Genomic DNA, 17270 nt, shown 5'->3' with positions numbered 1-17270 from the left:
TTTTATCAAAAAAAGATTCTTTTCAGTTTTCACTCTATTCAATTGTTTTGGGCGAATAAACGGGAAACTCAGATGTTTTAATTGTACCATGTATGAGCACCATTAAGGTGGCCACTAACGGTCCAACTTCTAGCGAAAAATCATTTGAGCGATCAGAAATCGGATTGGTTGTAAATAATCTCCATTGATGGGGACAATCGATTACAAACGATTATAAAAATAGTCGTCCGATTGCATTTTCTAGTTGGTTGTGATAGATAGGAAGCAGAGATTGGTTCGTTAATAGTGTAGTAAAGGATTTTTCGCTAGAAATTGGATTGTTAATGGCCAAGGATGTAATTATTGTTTCAACTTAGCAGGGCTTTCACAGTGTCTCTAGGAAGAATCCTAACCCCTCTCTAGTAATTCAGGGGGTATGGTGGTGTGGTGGATAGCAGGGGCATAACTACAATCTACCCACCCCCTCCACCCACCTGTACATGTTGCATAGCAGAAGTGGAGCATTAACTCCTTCCAATGGCGGGACAGGTCCTCTTTACTCTTCAGTGTGCAAGCACCGAACAACCAATCACCATGCGGCTTCTGTGGCTGCATGTCATGTGACATGGATGAAAGCCGCATAGTGATTGGCTGTAAAGCGCTTGTACAGTGAAGCAGAGTGAAGAGGTAACGTGTAACACTCTCCTCTGCATTACATAGATGAGCGGGCCCCCATCGGCTCCTGGCCCCCCTGCTATGGCGGGAGTCGCAGGGCTATTGTTAAACCCCTGGTGGATAGCACTCTCACCTTGTTGTGCTAGAATCCCAAAGCCCTCTGTCTTTATGTAGTTTGTATGTTTTTGTGGGTTTCCTCTGGACACTCTGATTTCCTCCCAAAAACACACCACACATTTTTGTTGCTTTTTTTTTTTTTTTATGAACAAATTAAGGTTATTTTTTTGCAGTTTATTTTCAGTTAAATCATTTTCTTTTCCAGAGATTGATATGTGAAAATTTCTTAAAGAAAACCTGTAACTAAAAAAAGTTCCCCTGGGGGGTACTCACCTCGGGAGGGGGAAGCCTTCGGATCCTATCGAGGCTCCCCCCGTCGTCCTGTGTCCCACGTAGGGTTGCAACGGTATGAAAATTCACGGTATGATAACCGTCAAAAAAAATACCACGGTATGACGGTATTACGGTATACGGTATTCCGCAATTATTCTCATTCCAATCTACCTATAAAAATGTCAAAAAAACAACAATCCCAAACAGTACCAAAAGTAAATCTCATTCTCCCCGTGTCACATGACTGCCTATGGCAGAGAGGGCAGATAATAAGGCCATTTGAAAGCACAGTAGGTTAATATGTGTGCTTCCATGAATCAGGAAGTAGAAACTGTGCAGATTTATTTTAGGATTTGTATCAGCTGTATCAGCTGTAACTAAGAAAGAAATTGCTGTTGCATATCTTTTTGAGCAGAGAGGACGTTTTGAGTTCAGGTCCACTTTAAAAATGCTGGTGGTGCACTTTACTATACACCTTAAAGTGTACCAGAGATGAAGCATTGTGAAAGTTTTATATATGCCTGCGGCTTCCTCCAGCCTCATCATGCGCACGGATCCCTCCCACACCGCCATCCTCAGCCTTTTCTATCGCTGGTATTGAGTCCGGTAACTTGAGCCAGTTGCGGCCAGTGCGTTCTCTGCAGCGGAGAATAATACTACGCAGGCATAGTAATATTTTCTGCCAGAGACGGAGGGAGTGCACTGCGCATGCGTAAAACTGGCAGCGACTGGCCAAAGTTACGGGACTCAGTAACAGCGATAGAAAAGGCTGATGATGGCGGCGTGGGAGGGATCTGTGCGCATGATCGGGCTGGAGGAAGCCGCAGTTACCTATAAAACTTTCACTTTGCTGCGTCTCTGATACCAGAGCTGAAAAATAAAATGCAAATGGGTGGAGCGGACATGAATTAGGTGAAGTCCTGTGCTAAGCCACTGCGGACGATTTCTTTTAAAAGTAGGGGGACAGAGTAGAACGGGGGGAGCGGTGGGCATGAGGACACATGACATCACACAAACACACGTACATCAGGCAGACGCACACACACACTCACACACTGTACACACACACACACACACACTATACACACACACACTATACACACACACACTATACACACACACACAACATCACAAACATATACATCAGGCAGACATTCATCCATCAGGCAGACATAGCTCAGGCATCACACACACATGCCATACATTACACACTGGCTGCATTCAAACACAGCACCTCTCACACAGCAACATTGCTTATCTTGTGTCATAAGCTTCAGCTTGTCCACGTGCAGTGTGTCTCTCGCTCCTTCTCCCGGGCGGGCGGGCGGCATACTCATTTTCATGGGGGAGGAGAGCTGGACATTCCTTTGAACACTGATCTGTATCAGTGTTTATGTCAGCTCTGCAGTCGGGGGAGGCAGGGGGCTGCATACATCTAGCAGGAGGGAGAACGGGCTGTTGCTTTTTCTCATTTCCCGTATTTATTTAGGTAGGAATGACCTGGTGACTCCCCCTCTGCCTTTGTGGTACAGTCCACAATAAAAAACCACAAGCGGAAACATTGCGGGCGGGCGGGGGAAGGAAAGATCTCTGTGTGCTCTCCAGCCGTGGCCGCCCGCGTCATCACAGGACGCGTATCACCACCCAGCTCCTGCACTCATGTCGGCAAGCCTCCCGCAATCAGGAACTAGCTTTGGGAGCTTGCCTTCCTAACGGAGGGAGACGGAGAGCAGGACAATGCCGGAGCGGTGGCGGGGGAAACGGAAATGCAGCCTAAACCGGTATTTCCTAAAAGTGCTTACCGTGATTACCGTGCATTGTAAAACCATGGTATACCGCAGTGGCGGCTCCAGGAATTTTTTTTAGGGGGTGCTATGCAGGTGCTGGACCAATTTCCGGGGGAGCTGACGACCTGCGGCGCGCGAAGCGCGCCGCGCCAAAAATGGGTGTGGCTACAACCTGCGGCGGGTGACCGGGTGAGGGCGGGGCTAACTGTAATTTAACGTGAACCCAGGGTGAGAGTGATATGGTGGCTGCCATATTTATTTCCTTTTAAACAATACTAGTTGCCTGGCAGCCCTGCTGATCTATTTGGCTGTAGTAGTGAACTGAATTACACCAGAAACAAGCCATGCAGCTAATCTTGTCAGTTCTGACAATATTGTCAGAAACCCCTGACCTGCTGCATGCTTGTTCAGGGTCTATGGTTGAAAGAATAAGAGGCAGAGGACCAGCACCGCAGCCAGGCAACTGGTATTGCTTAAAGGGAGATAAATATGGCAGCCTCAATATTATTCTCACCTCGGGTTCCCTTTAAAAGTGCAACACAAAGACAGAGGGCCCAAGTTTTGGTGACCCTTTTCCCAGAAAATTCACATAATTGTGCAGGTTTTCTCAAGAAAATACACGTAATGTGAGCAGATTTTAACAAAAAACACGTCCAATGACCCCAATATGCACAATCGTTATCAGATATGGCCCCAATATGCACAATCGTTATCAGATATGGCCCCAATATGCACAATCGTTATCAGATATGGCCCCAATATGCACAATCGTTATCAGATATGGCCCCAATATGCACAATCGTTATCAGATATGGCCCCAATATGCACAATCGTTATCAGATATGGCCCCAATATGCACAATCGTTATCAGATATGGCCCCAATATGCACAATCGTTATCAGATATGGCCCCAATATGCACAATCGTTATCAGATATGGCCCCAATATGCACAATCGTTATCAGATATGGCCCCAATATGCACAATCGTTATCAGATATGACCCCAATATGCACAATCCGTAGCAGATATGACCCCAATATGCACAATCCGCATCACCTGAAAAAGAAAAGAAAAACCCATTTACTCACCTACAGCCAGAAGACCTTCTTTCCCGACCTCCTGTCCCGAGTCCCGACCTCATTGTGGCGCGCAGCGCCCGCGCGCCCACGATCCTCTTCCTTCCCGACGTCACCACGAGACTTCCTGCCTGCATGCAGAGAGCAAGGCTACGGGAAAATGGCCGCCCGAAGTCTGCAGAACAGGGCTCCGGGCGGCCATCTTACCGTAGCCCTGCCTGCTGCTCCGTGCTGCCGGTGTGAACTGACTTGGCGTCTTTTAGACGCCTGAAGTCAGTTCACTCCAGGGGGTGCTTTGGGGGTGCTTGGACAATTCTAGGGGGTGCTCGAGCACCCCCAAGCACCCCCCTGGCGCCGCCCCTGGTATACCGTGATACCGGTAAATCGCGGCAACCCTAGTCCCACGGTGGTCTCGCTGTGCCTCTCCGAACAGCGGGGATTTACCTTCCATGGCCCCAGCGCAGGCGCAGTATCGGCTCTCCGCTAGGAGATAGGCGGAAATAGGCGATCGCTGTTGGGCCGATCTACTGCACAGGCGCAAGTCTCCTACGCCTGTGTAGTAGAGCGGACCCGACAGAGATCGGCTATTTCTGCCTATTTCTGTGCTGAGAGCCGCAACAGCGCCACCCACTGGAGGCAGGGAAGGTAAATATATCAATCCTCATCAGGCTTGTCGAGCCAGGATTGCGGGAGACTTCGGGCGGAGCCAGCGCTGGATTGCCTGCAGCTACAGGGGAGGGGAAAGCCTCATTGGGACCCTGAGGCTTCCCCCTTCCGAGGTGAGTACCCCCCAGGGGTCTTTTTTTTTTTAACAGAGTCTCTTTAAAGAGACTCTGTAACATTAAAAAGATCCCCTGGGGGGTACTCACCTCGGGTGGGGGAAGCCTCCGGATCCTAATGAGGCTTCCCACGCCGTCCTCTGTCCCACGGGGGTCTCGCTGCAGCCCTCTGAACAGCCGGCGACAGGCCCGACTGTAATTTCAATATTTACCCTTGCTGGCTCCAGCGGGGGCGCTGTGGCTGCATTCGGCTCGGAAATACCCGATCTCAGTCGGGTCCGCTCTACTGCGCAGGCGCCGGAGACTTGCGGTTGCGCAGTAGAGCGGCCCGACAGCGATCGGCTATTTCTGCCTACTTCGGAGCCGACAGCCGTCAGAGCGCCTGCGCAGGAGCCAGGAAGGTAAATATTACGTCACGGCTGTACGGAGGGCTGCAGCGAGACCCCTGAGGGACGGAGGACGGCGTGGGAAGCCTCATTAGGATCCGGAGGCTTCCCCCACCCGAGGTGAGTACGCCCCAGGGGACGTTTTGCCGTTACAGTTCCTCTTTAAAGGGAACTTGACGTGAAAGGTATATGGAGGCTGACATAGTATTGTTTTTGTCATTTGTTGCATCAGAGAATGCAAAAAAATGACCAAAAAAACCTGAAAATTGGAAAATTGATTTTTGCAGTAAATTCTGCATTCTCTGTTTGGTCCAAAGCTTTCGAGTTCTATGATTGGGCTAAAATTACCGAGTTGTGGTAAATCGGATTCCGGCAGAATTCTGTTTTCCAAATTCCGATCGGAAATGCGGAAATTTCAATTTCCGTAGAATCTAAATGATGAGTACTCTGGCAAATCAAAATTGAAGGTGTGTAGCAGGCTTAAAAACATACAGCAGATTTTAATCTGCCGTCGGGTCTCTGGGTGAGTTGTTTGTTCCTCTCTGGTAATGCGCGTCACTTCTCCACATTTCTTACAATCTCTCATTTCTTTATACCGTGAAGGGAATGACCATCAGACCGCTGGTGGAGTTGTTGGAGGTGAAGAAAAAGATCCGGAAATCCTCTACAGTCAGCGAACAGGTGAACATCCGGGTAAGAGGCGGAGCCAAATACAGAAATGTTTGTTTTAACCCCTGATAACCGTAGTGGCTTTGCCTGGGCGATGCTATTTTTGCAGATATTTGCTTTATATGATGTTGGACATCTGGGAGACACAGGTTCGCCATGAGAGTTGTTACTCTGTCGCCGCCCTAAAGGCCGTTAGAGGCAGCCCTGATGCAGCCATCAAGGGGGTGAGACCCGCCACAAATTACATACAGGGGCTGCTAGCAGTGGCGTAGCTAAGGTAAGGAGCTCTTGGCCCCAGTGCAAGTTTCATATTGCCTGTCCCCCCCCAAGCACTCTGTACATAACAATTGATATGGTGCACCAAACCTGCCAAGGACAACCACAGTGTCAGAGGAGCAAGAAGGGGATGGGGAGCAGTTTGTTACTAATCACTACTATTCAAAGCATCTATCGAATAAATTATTACCAGTAAAGGACCAAATAAAGAACTAATACTGCGTTGAGGGTGGCCCCCAAGGGCCCCTATGCGGTCTCAACCTCTGCACCCCCTATTGCTACGCCACTGGCTGCTAGCTTTTGTGTGCGGTTATGCTTCCCTGGCTCTCATGCTGATCTTTTTGGCTATGGCTGTATCTGAGCCAGGCTTGCAACATGTACACCGAGTGGCCAAAAATGAGAGGCACCCTCTAATAATGATGAGTTGGTCCACGTTTAGCTCTGATCTCAGCCGATATTCTTGGCATGGACAAGATGCGGACACCGCTGCTGAGGAATGTTGGCCCGTGCTGACATAATGACAGCTCTAAGTTGGGTCAGATTGGATGGTGGCGTTTCCAAGCTTTGAACTGATCTTTTGACTTCATCCCACAAATGCTCAATAGGATTGAGGTCAGGTGACTCAGCTGGCCATGGAAGCAGGGGAAACTCTGACTGATGTTCTTCAAACCAGCTGTAATTTGTCATGTTCTTGCATTTGTGTGGCTGTGGACTATGCCGGCTACTTGCCTTCCACCTCTCTCGTTCACCAGCCTTTTTCCACCAGAATTGTCCTTATCGCTTGAAGTTTTTTTTCTCAACTGCTGCTCCTCAAAGAGGAACTCCAGTGAAAATAGTGTAATAAAAAAAGTGCTTCATTTTTACAATAATTATGTATACATGATTTAGTCAGTGTTTGCTCATTGTAAAATCTTTCCTCTCCCTGATTTACATTCTGACATTTATTACATGGTGACATTTTTACTGTGGGCAGGTTATGTAGCTGCTCCTAGCTGTTTTGGCCGTTGGAGACAGCTGTAAACAGCTATTTCCTGTCTGTGAACCTTGTTACATTGTGGCAGACTGTCAATAGTACCGCGGTCCTCAGAGATTCTTGTGGGAGGGGTTTCACCACAATATCAGTCATACAGCGCCCCCTGATGGTCTGTTTGTGAAAAGCAATAGATTTCTCATGTAAAAGGGGGTATCAGCTACTGATTGGGATAATGTTAAATTCTTGGTTGGAGTTTCTCTTTAAATGCCTGAGATACTGTTGGGGGAGAAAATCCTAAAAAAGAGTCGTCGTTTCAGAGATGCTAGCGCTAGCTCTTCTTGCACCGACCATCATCCCTCGTTCAATAACAGTTCAAAAGGAACTGTAACCAAGGATTGAACTGCATCCCAATCAGTAGCTGATACCCCCTTTCCCACGAGAAATTTTTACCTTATCTTCAATAGATCCTCAGGGGCTCTGTACGGCTGATATTGTGGTGAAACCCCTCCCACAGTGTGATGTCAGGACCTAGGACCTGACATCACACTGTGGGATCCTTGTTGCACTGTGGGACATAAGGACTGTTTCCAACTCCCCCAAACAACAGTATCTCCCTCTGTGCATATGCATATCTATAAAAAAAAAAAACCTTTTAGCCTATCGCATTGTTAGGGGGCGTGGTTATAGAGAATGGCAGTTGGTGTTGTCTGTTTTTTTTTCATGTCTGCCAGTAGTAAAGATGATACATGCAGGCTGATTGTGGATCAAACAATATGAGCATGTTACATGGTGAATATCAATCATTTCTTGATCTCTCCTCTATTTTTTAACTTCTCACTTTGCAAAGTATTGATTTATTTTTTTCCACTTTTTGCTGAAGTTCCTCTTTAAAGGGACTCTGAGCACCTCTCATGGGTATGCCTAGAGACTCCGACCAGTACTGCAAAGTACTTAAAGATGCATACCTTTCTGTAGCTTGTGCTCTCCTCTTTCATTTGATGCCTGAATCGCCGTTCTAGACCAAATAGTTTTCGTTCGATTTCAATTTAAAAATTGCAGCTGCCTTCTTGGCTATGTTTTAACTTCCGGGTCACCCCTGTCTTCTCTGTTAGAGAAGTGCATCATTGAATAAAGCAGGAAGAGGAAGTGACACGCATGGCCATTGCAAGAGGCTCCTCCAGAGGGGTCATAGCAAGACTTTGTTGGAAGTCGTCTGGCTTAAAGGCATACCCATGAGAGGTGCTCGGAGTCCCTTTACATTTTTTGTCTTACCCATTATGACATTAACTTCCATGATGACTACATCGTCCGAAGAGGAGTGTTCCTTATATAAACAACTCTGCATTGTGACATCACTGCTGGACTAGTTAACATTCAAATAAGGTGTGGCCACTCATCATATGCAGCCACTGAAGTCACACCTGGAACAGGCACCTGCAGGACATCAACTGGGCAACGGTATTCGGTCACGTTGGACACCAGCAGCCATCTTCATTTGCCTCAGTTGTGGCCACCAAATTAAACATCTTGCAACCCAAAGCATCCTATTATTTCCACAAGGTTCAAGAGGACCTGTAGTGAAAATAGCATAATGAATAAAATTACTTATTGTTTACAATATTCCTTTATAGATGATTAGGCAGTGTTTGTCTATTGTAAAACCTTTCCTCTCCCTGATTTACATTCAGAAAATTACCACCGCTGGTGACATCTTTAGTTCTGCCAGGTGATCTGTACGGAATGTTCGTTACTGAGAGTTTTATGCACAGAGGGAGATATTGCTTGTTGGAAAAATGTTATACCCCACAATGCAACATGGTTCACTGAAAATAAACTGTCAGGACCTGGGTCATGACATCACACTGTGAGAGGGGCTTCACCACTATATCAGCCATACAGACCCCCGCCCCTAAGGATCGATTCGGAAAAAAAAAGATAATGATTTCTCCTGGGAAAGGGGGAATTCTGGGTTAAAGTTCCTCTTTATTGGCGCCGCCCAAATAAACAGGCATACCCTGTTACTTTGATTCAGCCTCCACACCCTGCAAGCTTCCTTCTGAAGTGGTAGGGGGCGCCACCACCGTTCAATTCCAGGAAATGTTTCATTGCACATCGCAGTAAATATAACATGGCCGCCAACGCCAGACATTGTTCCTTTGCGACCGGGTAAGCGAGCCAGTGAGTTAAGTCCGCCTCGTTACCGACATGAAATGGGATTCGCGCTATTAAACCTGCTGACCAGTGGTGTCCACGGACCGTATTAATCTCCTCTCTGCACGAGCGCGGCGATGTGCTCCTGGCGTTACTGATAATCAGACGAAGGAAATAAAAGCATAAAGGTTAAAATAATCAATCAGGATGCGGAGGGAGTCTGTGTTTCTCCATCTTAAATATCCGCATGAAAGTGTGTTCGCGCCGCCGGTATATATAGTAACTAATCTGTTACGCCGCAGATTGTATAGATTGGCACAGCGGGAGATTGATGGGTAAATTGATGGAATTCCCGAGAATTAAGAGTATTCTGTGCATTACAAAAACAGATCTCCTTCCCCTAAACGGACAGGAGAATGGAAAGATGAATGTTAGGAAAATTACAACACTCAGTGGGACAGATTTATCAAAGCATTACCGACAGTTTTTTCTTCTTAAACAGTTCTAACCAGTAGGGAATCTGTTCTGCATGATATTAAGAAGATGCTTAAAGAGAACCTGCACTGAGTGAAATTATTTAAAATAAACACATGAGGTAACTTCAAATGAACATTACATAGTTACCTTGCCATCCGTTCCTCTCAGAAGCTCACAATTTTCTTCTGACAATGATCCCTTCCAGTTCTGACAACATTTTGTCAGAACTGAAATATATCGGTTGCTGTCAGTTATTTATCAGTTGCTGTCAGTTATAGCTAAGAGGACAACTGATGTGCCAAGTAATGTCCATGTTTCCCTATGGCTCAAGTGGGCGATGTTACAGTTTAACAGTGTGCTGACCAGAAAGCTGTTATGGGGTAATGGCCATTTTTCAAAATGGACGACGGAGAATTCCCTTGATCACAGTGGACAAATGGGACGCAGGAGAGGAGAAAGAGCTTGAGGAGTAGACTACCGGAGGTAAGTATGACTTGTGTATGTTTATTTTGACTTTTAATTTTCAGTTCAGGTTTTCTTTAAGTCCTATTCAATAGCGGCAGTTTAGTGTGAATTTCTAGAACTGCACTACATTAACAAAAGTGCAAATCCATCCCTAAACTGCTTAATAGCACTTCTATAGATTGTGCAGCAGTGCAGGCTAGGCATGATTTGTGAAGTGCTCCTCCCCCCTGCTAAATCCTGTGAAGCTGTTCTGTGCTTAACCCTTCCAATGTTGGACATTGATGCAATACAGCAGATGTATTGGTAACCTCAGCAACAGCTATTTCCCTCACACTGCACTATCTGAGAAACCTTCCTAACTCCTACTATTTCAGAGCAGTTTAAGAAGGAAATCTAGTGATTTCTTAATATGTCTGAGACAGTTATGCATGGATTTCTAAAATCCTACCAATATTTTGTCTCTTGATAAATGTCCCCCATTAAAGAGAATCTGTACTCTAAAATTCTTACAATAAAAAGCATACCATTCTATTTATTATGTTCTCCTGGGCCCCTCTGTGCTGTTTCTGCCACTCCCTGCTGCAATCCTGGCTTGTAATTGCCAGTTTTAGGCAGTGTTTACAAACAAAAGACATGGCTTGTGATAGGCTGAGAGGAGCTCAGTCTGTGACTCACACAGAGCCTGCAGGGGGCGTGGAGAGGGTGTGTATAGCTTCTATTCTATCACAAGCAGAGCAGCACATTCCTGCCTGAGCCCGACAAAGCCGTCAGAGGAAAGAAGATTAGATTATATAACAGATCTTTGTGCAACTAGGAAAGGCTGCAGTAAGACAGACCACATTAGAACAGGTATAGGAACTTATAGGATAGAAGAAATAAGGCTCAAAATGTTGTTACAGAATCTCTTTAAGTCCAGGCCAGTGAGGTGGCAATAGGGGATACTTACGTCGTCGTCAGTTCCTCTCAGAAGCTCACCATTTGCTTCTTACAACTATTACTTCCAGTTCTGAAAAGATTTTACAGGCCTTGGAGAGATTATCTCACATAACCATTCATACAAATACATGTAATGGAAGGAATTACATGTATGTGGAATTACACCTTCATTGTTTATAAATTATTTTCATGTATTTACCATTCTTTTTAAATCAACTAAAATACTAATTTGTTCTTGCTTATTTATGAATTATTTTTTAAAGCTCTTATCCAAATACCCCATGGACCCATCAGACAAAACCCCTGGGGTACATGAACCACAACTACCCCCGAATCCATCAGACAAAACCCTGGGGTACATGAACCACAACTACCCCCTGAATCCATCAGACAAAACCCCTGGGGTACATGAACCACAACTACCCCCGAATCCATCAGACAAAACCCCTGGGGTACATGAACCACAACTACCCCCGAATCCATCAGACAAAACCCCTGGGGTACATGAACCACAACTACCCCCGAATCCATCAGACAGAACCCCTGGGGTACATGAACCACAACTACCCCCGAATCCATCAGACAAAACCCCTGGGGTACATGAACCACAACTACCCCCGAATCCATCAGACAGAACCCCTGGGGTACATGAACCACAACTACCCCCGAATCCATCAGACAGAACCCCTGGGGTACATGAACCACAACTACCCCCGAATCCATCAGACAAAACCCCTGGGGTACATGAACCACAACTACCCCCGAATCCATCAGACAAAACCCCTGGGGTACATGAACCACAACTACCCCCGAATCCATCAGACAAAACCCCTGGGGTACATGAACCACAACTACCCCCGAATCCATCAGACAAAACCCCTGGGGTACATGAACCACAACTACCCCCGAATCCATCAGACAAAACCCCTGGGGTACATGAACCACAACTACCCCCGAATCCATCAGACAAAACCCCTGGGGTACATGAACCACAACTACCCCCGAATCCATCAGACAGAACCCCTGGGGTACACATACCCCAAGCATCCATAGACCCATCAGTCAGAACCCTAATGTGTAACATGATGGTTTCTCTACTTGATTATCCTCTGCAGAACATGTGATCAGAACTGGAACCAGGTCAAAGTTGAGGTTTTTTTTTTACTTTTAGTACAGGAACATTGCGAAAGTCCATAACGTTGACATAGTCATAGAGATATATGGAGCTGACAGATCCTAATGAGGTGTCGCCATGTTGTTGCAGCTTCTGGACCATCTGGTGGCCGGGATTGAGGACATCTGTGGACACTGGAGACAGTTCTACTGGAAGGATAAGTAAGATCCTCTCTACAATACATGTCATGTGACCTTCATATGAGTCTATAATACTGTTGGGAATGGGATGAAACCTCTGTCTTTCCATAGCTTATCATTCAGATTTTAAGGTGGACCACCAAGACTAGTCATCAGGAAGGGATTGATGTTGGGGGGGGGGGGGGGGGGAGGTCAAGGTATAAGAAAGAAGTTTATCTTGGGGGGATGTTAGGTGTTAGGAAGGAGTTTATTTTGGGGGAGGAGCCAGTAGTTTATTTTGGGGGAGGAGCCAGTGGAGTCACACCTGAAACAAGCCTACAGCCAGTGGGGTCACTGGCGTGTGTGATAATATCGCACCCCTCCAAGATGACCACTGCCTTGCTAGAGAAACTGATGGTGAAGGTGCTGGATTGGCCAAGCATGTCTCCAGACCTAAACCCTATTGAGCATCAGTGGGGGATCCTCAGACAGAAGGTGGAGGAGCGCAAGATCTATAACATCCACCAGCTTCATCATGGAGGAGTGGCAAGCTGTGACTCTCTCGTGACCTCCATGCCCAAGAGAGTTAAGCAGTGCTGGAGAATAATGGTGGACACACAAAATACTGACACTGTGGGCAGAATTGTGACATTCTTCACTTAGGGGTGTACTTACTTTTGTTGCGTTATTTTGGTGGGGCAGCAAATTTACCCTGTTATGCAAGCTGTACACTGACTACTTTACATTTTAGCAAAGTGTCCTATCAACAGTGTTGTTCCATGAAAAGATATAATATCATATTTACAAAAATGTGAGAGGGGTTTTCACTTTTGTGAGATACTGCACATTTGCATCAACTCAGATCTATCAGCATGTGCTATTTGGATCCATGGAATGTGGGTTTGCCTGTGGGCAGCAGTGGAACTACAATTCATGGGCCCCCCAACAAAACTTTGATGGGGCCCCTAATGCTCACACCCCTTCCCTTGCTTCTCCCTGGTGCCCTTCATGGCCTTGGTATCCATCTTACAGGGATCATAAAACACGTGTGTACATCATGATCGTCACACCCACAAGTGTAGCCACAAACACACCTGATCTGAAGGATAGTCCCCTGTATGGGAGGAAGGGGAGGTCAGTATCACAGCTCTGGTCCCACCTGCGATCACAGGTTCTGCTCACCTCTAGTTTCATCCCTGCCTGTGGGTAATACTGACTCTGCCGGAGCAGCACACAGGAATGAGCTGTTATTTCACACGCAGGTTTGAGTACTTCCACAATAAATGTCTGGGGAGGATCCTGCTGAGAGATCACCAGCCCAAGTCCAGCATCGTCCTGCTCTACGAAAAGCTGGAGAAAAAGCATGCCATCGAGCTGGCCGAAGCCGGGCAACTGGCCGAACTCTCCACATTATCGCCTAGACGGTAAGTACTGACTACAGGTCACTTACCTACATTACATCATCACCCTCCATAGAAGGTCTCGCACCTGAAGTGAGAGTGATATGGAGGCTGCCATATTTATTTCTTTTTAAGCAATACCAGTTACCTGGCAGCCCTGCTGATCCTCTGCCTCTAATACTTTTAGCAATAGCCCCTGAACAAGCATGCAGCAGATCAGGTGTTTCTGACATTTTTGTCAGATCTGACAAGATTAGCTGCATGCTTGTTCTGGTGTTATTCAGACACCGCTGCAGCCAGATAGATCGGCAGGGCTGCCAGGCAACTGGCATTGTTTAACCACTTTACCCCCACGCGTACGCATTTCTCCGTCCCTTTTTCCATCCTTTCACCACCAGGGACAGAGAAATGCGTACTTTTCGCGCTCCCGCTCACTCTAGCGCACACTCCCGCTCGTAAACACGCCGCCGCCCGCTCGCCCGGAGATTAATGAACGGGAAAATCCATTCCCGTTCGTTGATCTAAGCCCCGCAATGATCCGCTGCTTCTCCGATAAGCAGCGCGATCATTGTGAAAGAAAAAACGTTCCCAGCCTCCTAGTACTTCCTCCAAGCACCTCCTAGTACTTCCTCCATCTTGTGGCCAAATAGTAAAACTACACCCTAAAGCATTTTTCACATACAAATAAATTAGTTTTACACACAAAATTAACTCCTTACCTACCACACACCCCAATTTTTTTTTTTTTTGTAATTTAAAAAAAAAAAATTACAATTAAAAAAAAAATACATAAATAGTTACCTTAGGGACTGAACTTTTTAAATATTTATGTCAAGAGGGTATAACACTGTTACTTTATAAACTATGGGCTTGTAATTAGGGATGGACGCAAAACTGAAAAAAATACATTTCATGGGTTTTGATTACAGTAGCATGCATTATTTAAAAACTATAAAGGCCAAAAACTGAAAAATAATTTTTTCCCACATTTTTTTCCTATTTTCCCATTAAAACACATTTAGAATAAAATAATTCTTGGCATAATGTCCCACCTAAAGAAAGCCTAATTGGTGGCGGAAAAAACAAGATATAGTTCATTTCATTGTGATAAGTAATAATAAAGTTATAGACGAATGAATGGAAGGAGCGCTGAAAGGTGAAAATTGCTCTGGTGTTTAAGGGGTAAAACCCCTCAGTGGTGAAGTGGTTAAGGGCCGGTTCACATTAGCATTTTTTCTGGAACGTAACCGGAACGTATACTGTACAAACGGAACGGATGTGAAAGGATCCAATGTTAACCTATGGATCCATTCACATGTGTCCGCTGGTACGGATACGTTCCGGTCCCCGGACCTAAAAATTGCTGCAGGCCCTAATTTTCCGGACCGTTCTGCCCAGCTGAACGAATCCAGACAAAAATGCTGCAGCATTGGGGCAATGGGAAACGGATGGGGACATTGGCCATCGCGATTCTAGCGACGGGAGGGTGCAGCAGCTGGGCGGGTGGGTGAGGGAGGGTTTATACATACCTAATCTTCTGTAGCAGCCGGCGGTAGAGGCTTCCATCTTCTGTGTAGTCACATCGGAAGAAGAGGAAGCCTCTACCGCCGGCTGCTACAGAAGATTAGGTATGTATTGCTGAGTGAAAACGGATCCGATCAATCATTGATCAGATCCGTTTTCACTTTGTGAACCGGGCCACGGACAGAGCCATCCGGATGCGGTGAAGCGGAGACCGGATCTGCTCACCGGATCCTTTTGGCTCAGAACGCAGATGTGAACCGGGCCTTAATGGAAATAAATATGGCTTCTTGCTTTAGTTGTCTTTTAAGGCTGACTCTACAACCTGAGAAAACAAGTTTGTGGGACAGGTGTGGACAAGGGAAGAGGGTAAAGCTACGCACTGGGGATGGTCAGAATATTCTGGCGGAATGCCGATATCCGAGTTTCCGATCGGAAATTGGTTTTCCGCAGCAGTTATCGGAAATTGGCACTCAGAAATCCATCACAATGTCGCGTTACCGCAACTCAGAAATCTTAGGCCAATCACAGAACTCGGAAGTATTGGACAAATCAGGGAATACAGAATGTTTCACTGGAAATCGGACTTCGGAGGTCATTTTAGACCGATCACAAGACTTGGATACAACTGAGTTCTTCCGAGTCTTGCGATTGGTTTAAAATTTCTGTGGTAAAGTTTTGCATTCTCTGATGTATGCAGAGTATATCTGAGTCAGACTATATTATGGATTCTGTGAAAAAAACTTTTTGGAAAAAAAAATTTCTTAAAAAGGATGCAGCACTACTGTAAAGAAAAGTTATATTTACCTGCGGTGTCTCGTCCCACGAAGCCGTCTTGAAGACCCCACATCACTCCACTTCTGGGCGCCTGGCCCCGCCTCCCCTCTCTCCCCGTGTAGAATCGTTTTATTATGGTTCTTGTGAAATAGTCATCGTCTAATGTGTGTATGATGCTTTGGGAAGTATAGAGAAATGATGCAATTGTCCCAACCTGCAGTATTATCCAGTTACCACCAGATGGCGACTGCACCCAGCCTCAGTGTTATCAATGCAAATTCTGCAATTTTCCACATGCACGAATGAGAATTTTTTTAGGTATTTTTTCCTTGAACGTTTGTGAGTCTTTTCCCCCTTTTTGTGTGCGTTCGTATTCAAATTTTCAGATTGCTATTTTGCTGTGCGTACCAACAAATTTAGCCATTTCAGCTGCACGGACGTGAGCCTCGCGTCCACAGCTGTTGCTGCTTAAGCCACAGGGACGTGAGACTCATGCCCGTGCAGTTTGTGGAGCTGCGCATGCAATCTTGCGGGTGGAAGCCCAAGACCGCGATGGTCCTGGTGACAGGGGGGATTGGTGGCAGGGGACAGAAGTCCCCTGAGCCAATCCGTGCATGTCTGCCGAGAATGATCACCGTTTTTGTTTAAAAACAGTGATCATTCTCATATGGTGTCGCCGCGCTCCCTCCCGCTCGCTCGTTTCCACCGCTGATCATTAGATTAATGTATGGGAACTTAGTTCCCATTCATTCATCTCCCCTCTAGGCCCCCGTGATAGCCGGCATGAATGAGATGCCTGTGTCACTTCCGAGTAACACAGCTACGCATTACTTAATATTTAGCTTGCTTATTGTATGCAAATAGCAAATAACGCGTGAGGACATCTTGTGGCCAAATAGTAAAATTACACCTACATACATTAGGGACTAAACATTTTTTAATATGTATATCAAGAGGGTATATTATTATTAAATTATTTGCTTAAAATTAGTGATGGATGTAAAACTGAAAAAATGCACCTTTATTTCCAAATAAAATATTGTCACCATACATTGTACTAGGGAAATGTTTTAAACGTTTTAATAACCAGGACAAATGGGTATATAAAATTTGTTGGTTTTAATTACAGTAGCATGTATTATTTTAAAACTATAATGGCCGAAAACGGAGATATAATGAATTGTTTCCATTTTTTCTTATTATTCCCATTAAATGCAGTTAAAATAAAATAATACTTAGCATAATGTACCACCCAAAGA

The 17270-nt window shown here is 45.8% G+C and overlaps 1 protein-coding gene and 1 long non-coding RNA gene across 5 annotated transcripts in view; one reads left to right on the top strand and one right to left on the bottom strand.

Annotated features, from left to right (window-relative positions):
- LOC137528648 (uncharacterized) overlaps window positions 1–17270 on the bottom strand; it is a 211431-nt gene that overhangs the window by 77616 nt on the left and 116545 nt on the right. The gene's annotated exons all lie outside the window — the stretch shown is intronic.
- LOC137528644 (sodium/hydrogen exchanger 2-like) overlaps window positions 1–17270 on the top strand; it is a 66277-nt gene that overhangs the window by 25982 nt on the left and 23025 nt on the right. Inside the window, exons 6-8 of the mRNA XM_068250056.1 lie at window positions 5677–5766; window positions 12285–12355; window positions 13576–13737. Coding sequence (XP_068106157.1) covers window positions 5677–5766; window positions 12285–12355; window positions 13576–13737 — 323 coding nt within the window. The remainder of the gene's footprint in view (window positions 1–5676; window positions 5767–12284; window positions 12356–13575; window positions 13738–17270) is intronic.

Source organism: Hyperolius riggenbachi, chromosome 8 (genome assembly GCF_040937935.1).
Source record: "Hyperolius riggenbachi isolate aHypRig1 chromosome 8, aHypRig1.pri, whole genome shotgun sequence".
Classification (NCBI taxonomy): Eukaryota; Metazoa; Chordata; class Amphibia; order Anura; family Hyperoliidae; genus Hyperolius; species Hyperolius riggenbachi.
Note: the sequence above shows the minus strand (reverse complement) of the source record. Positions and strands in the feature narration are given on the sequence as shown.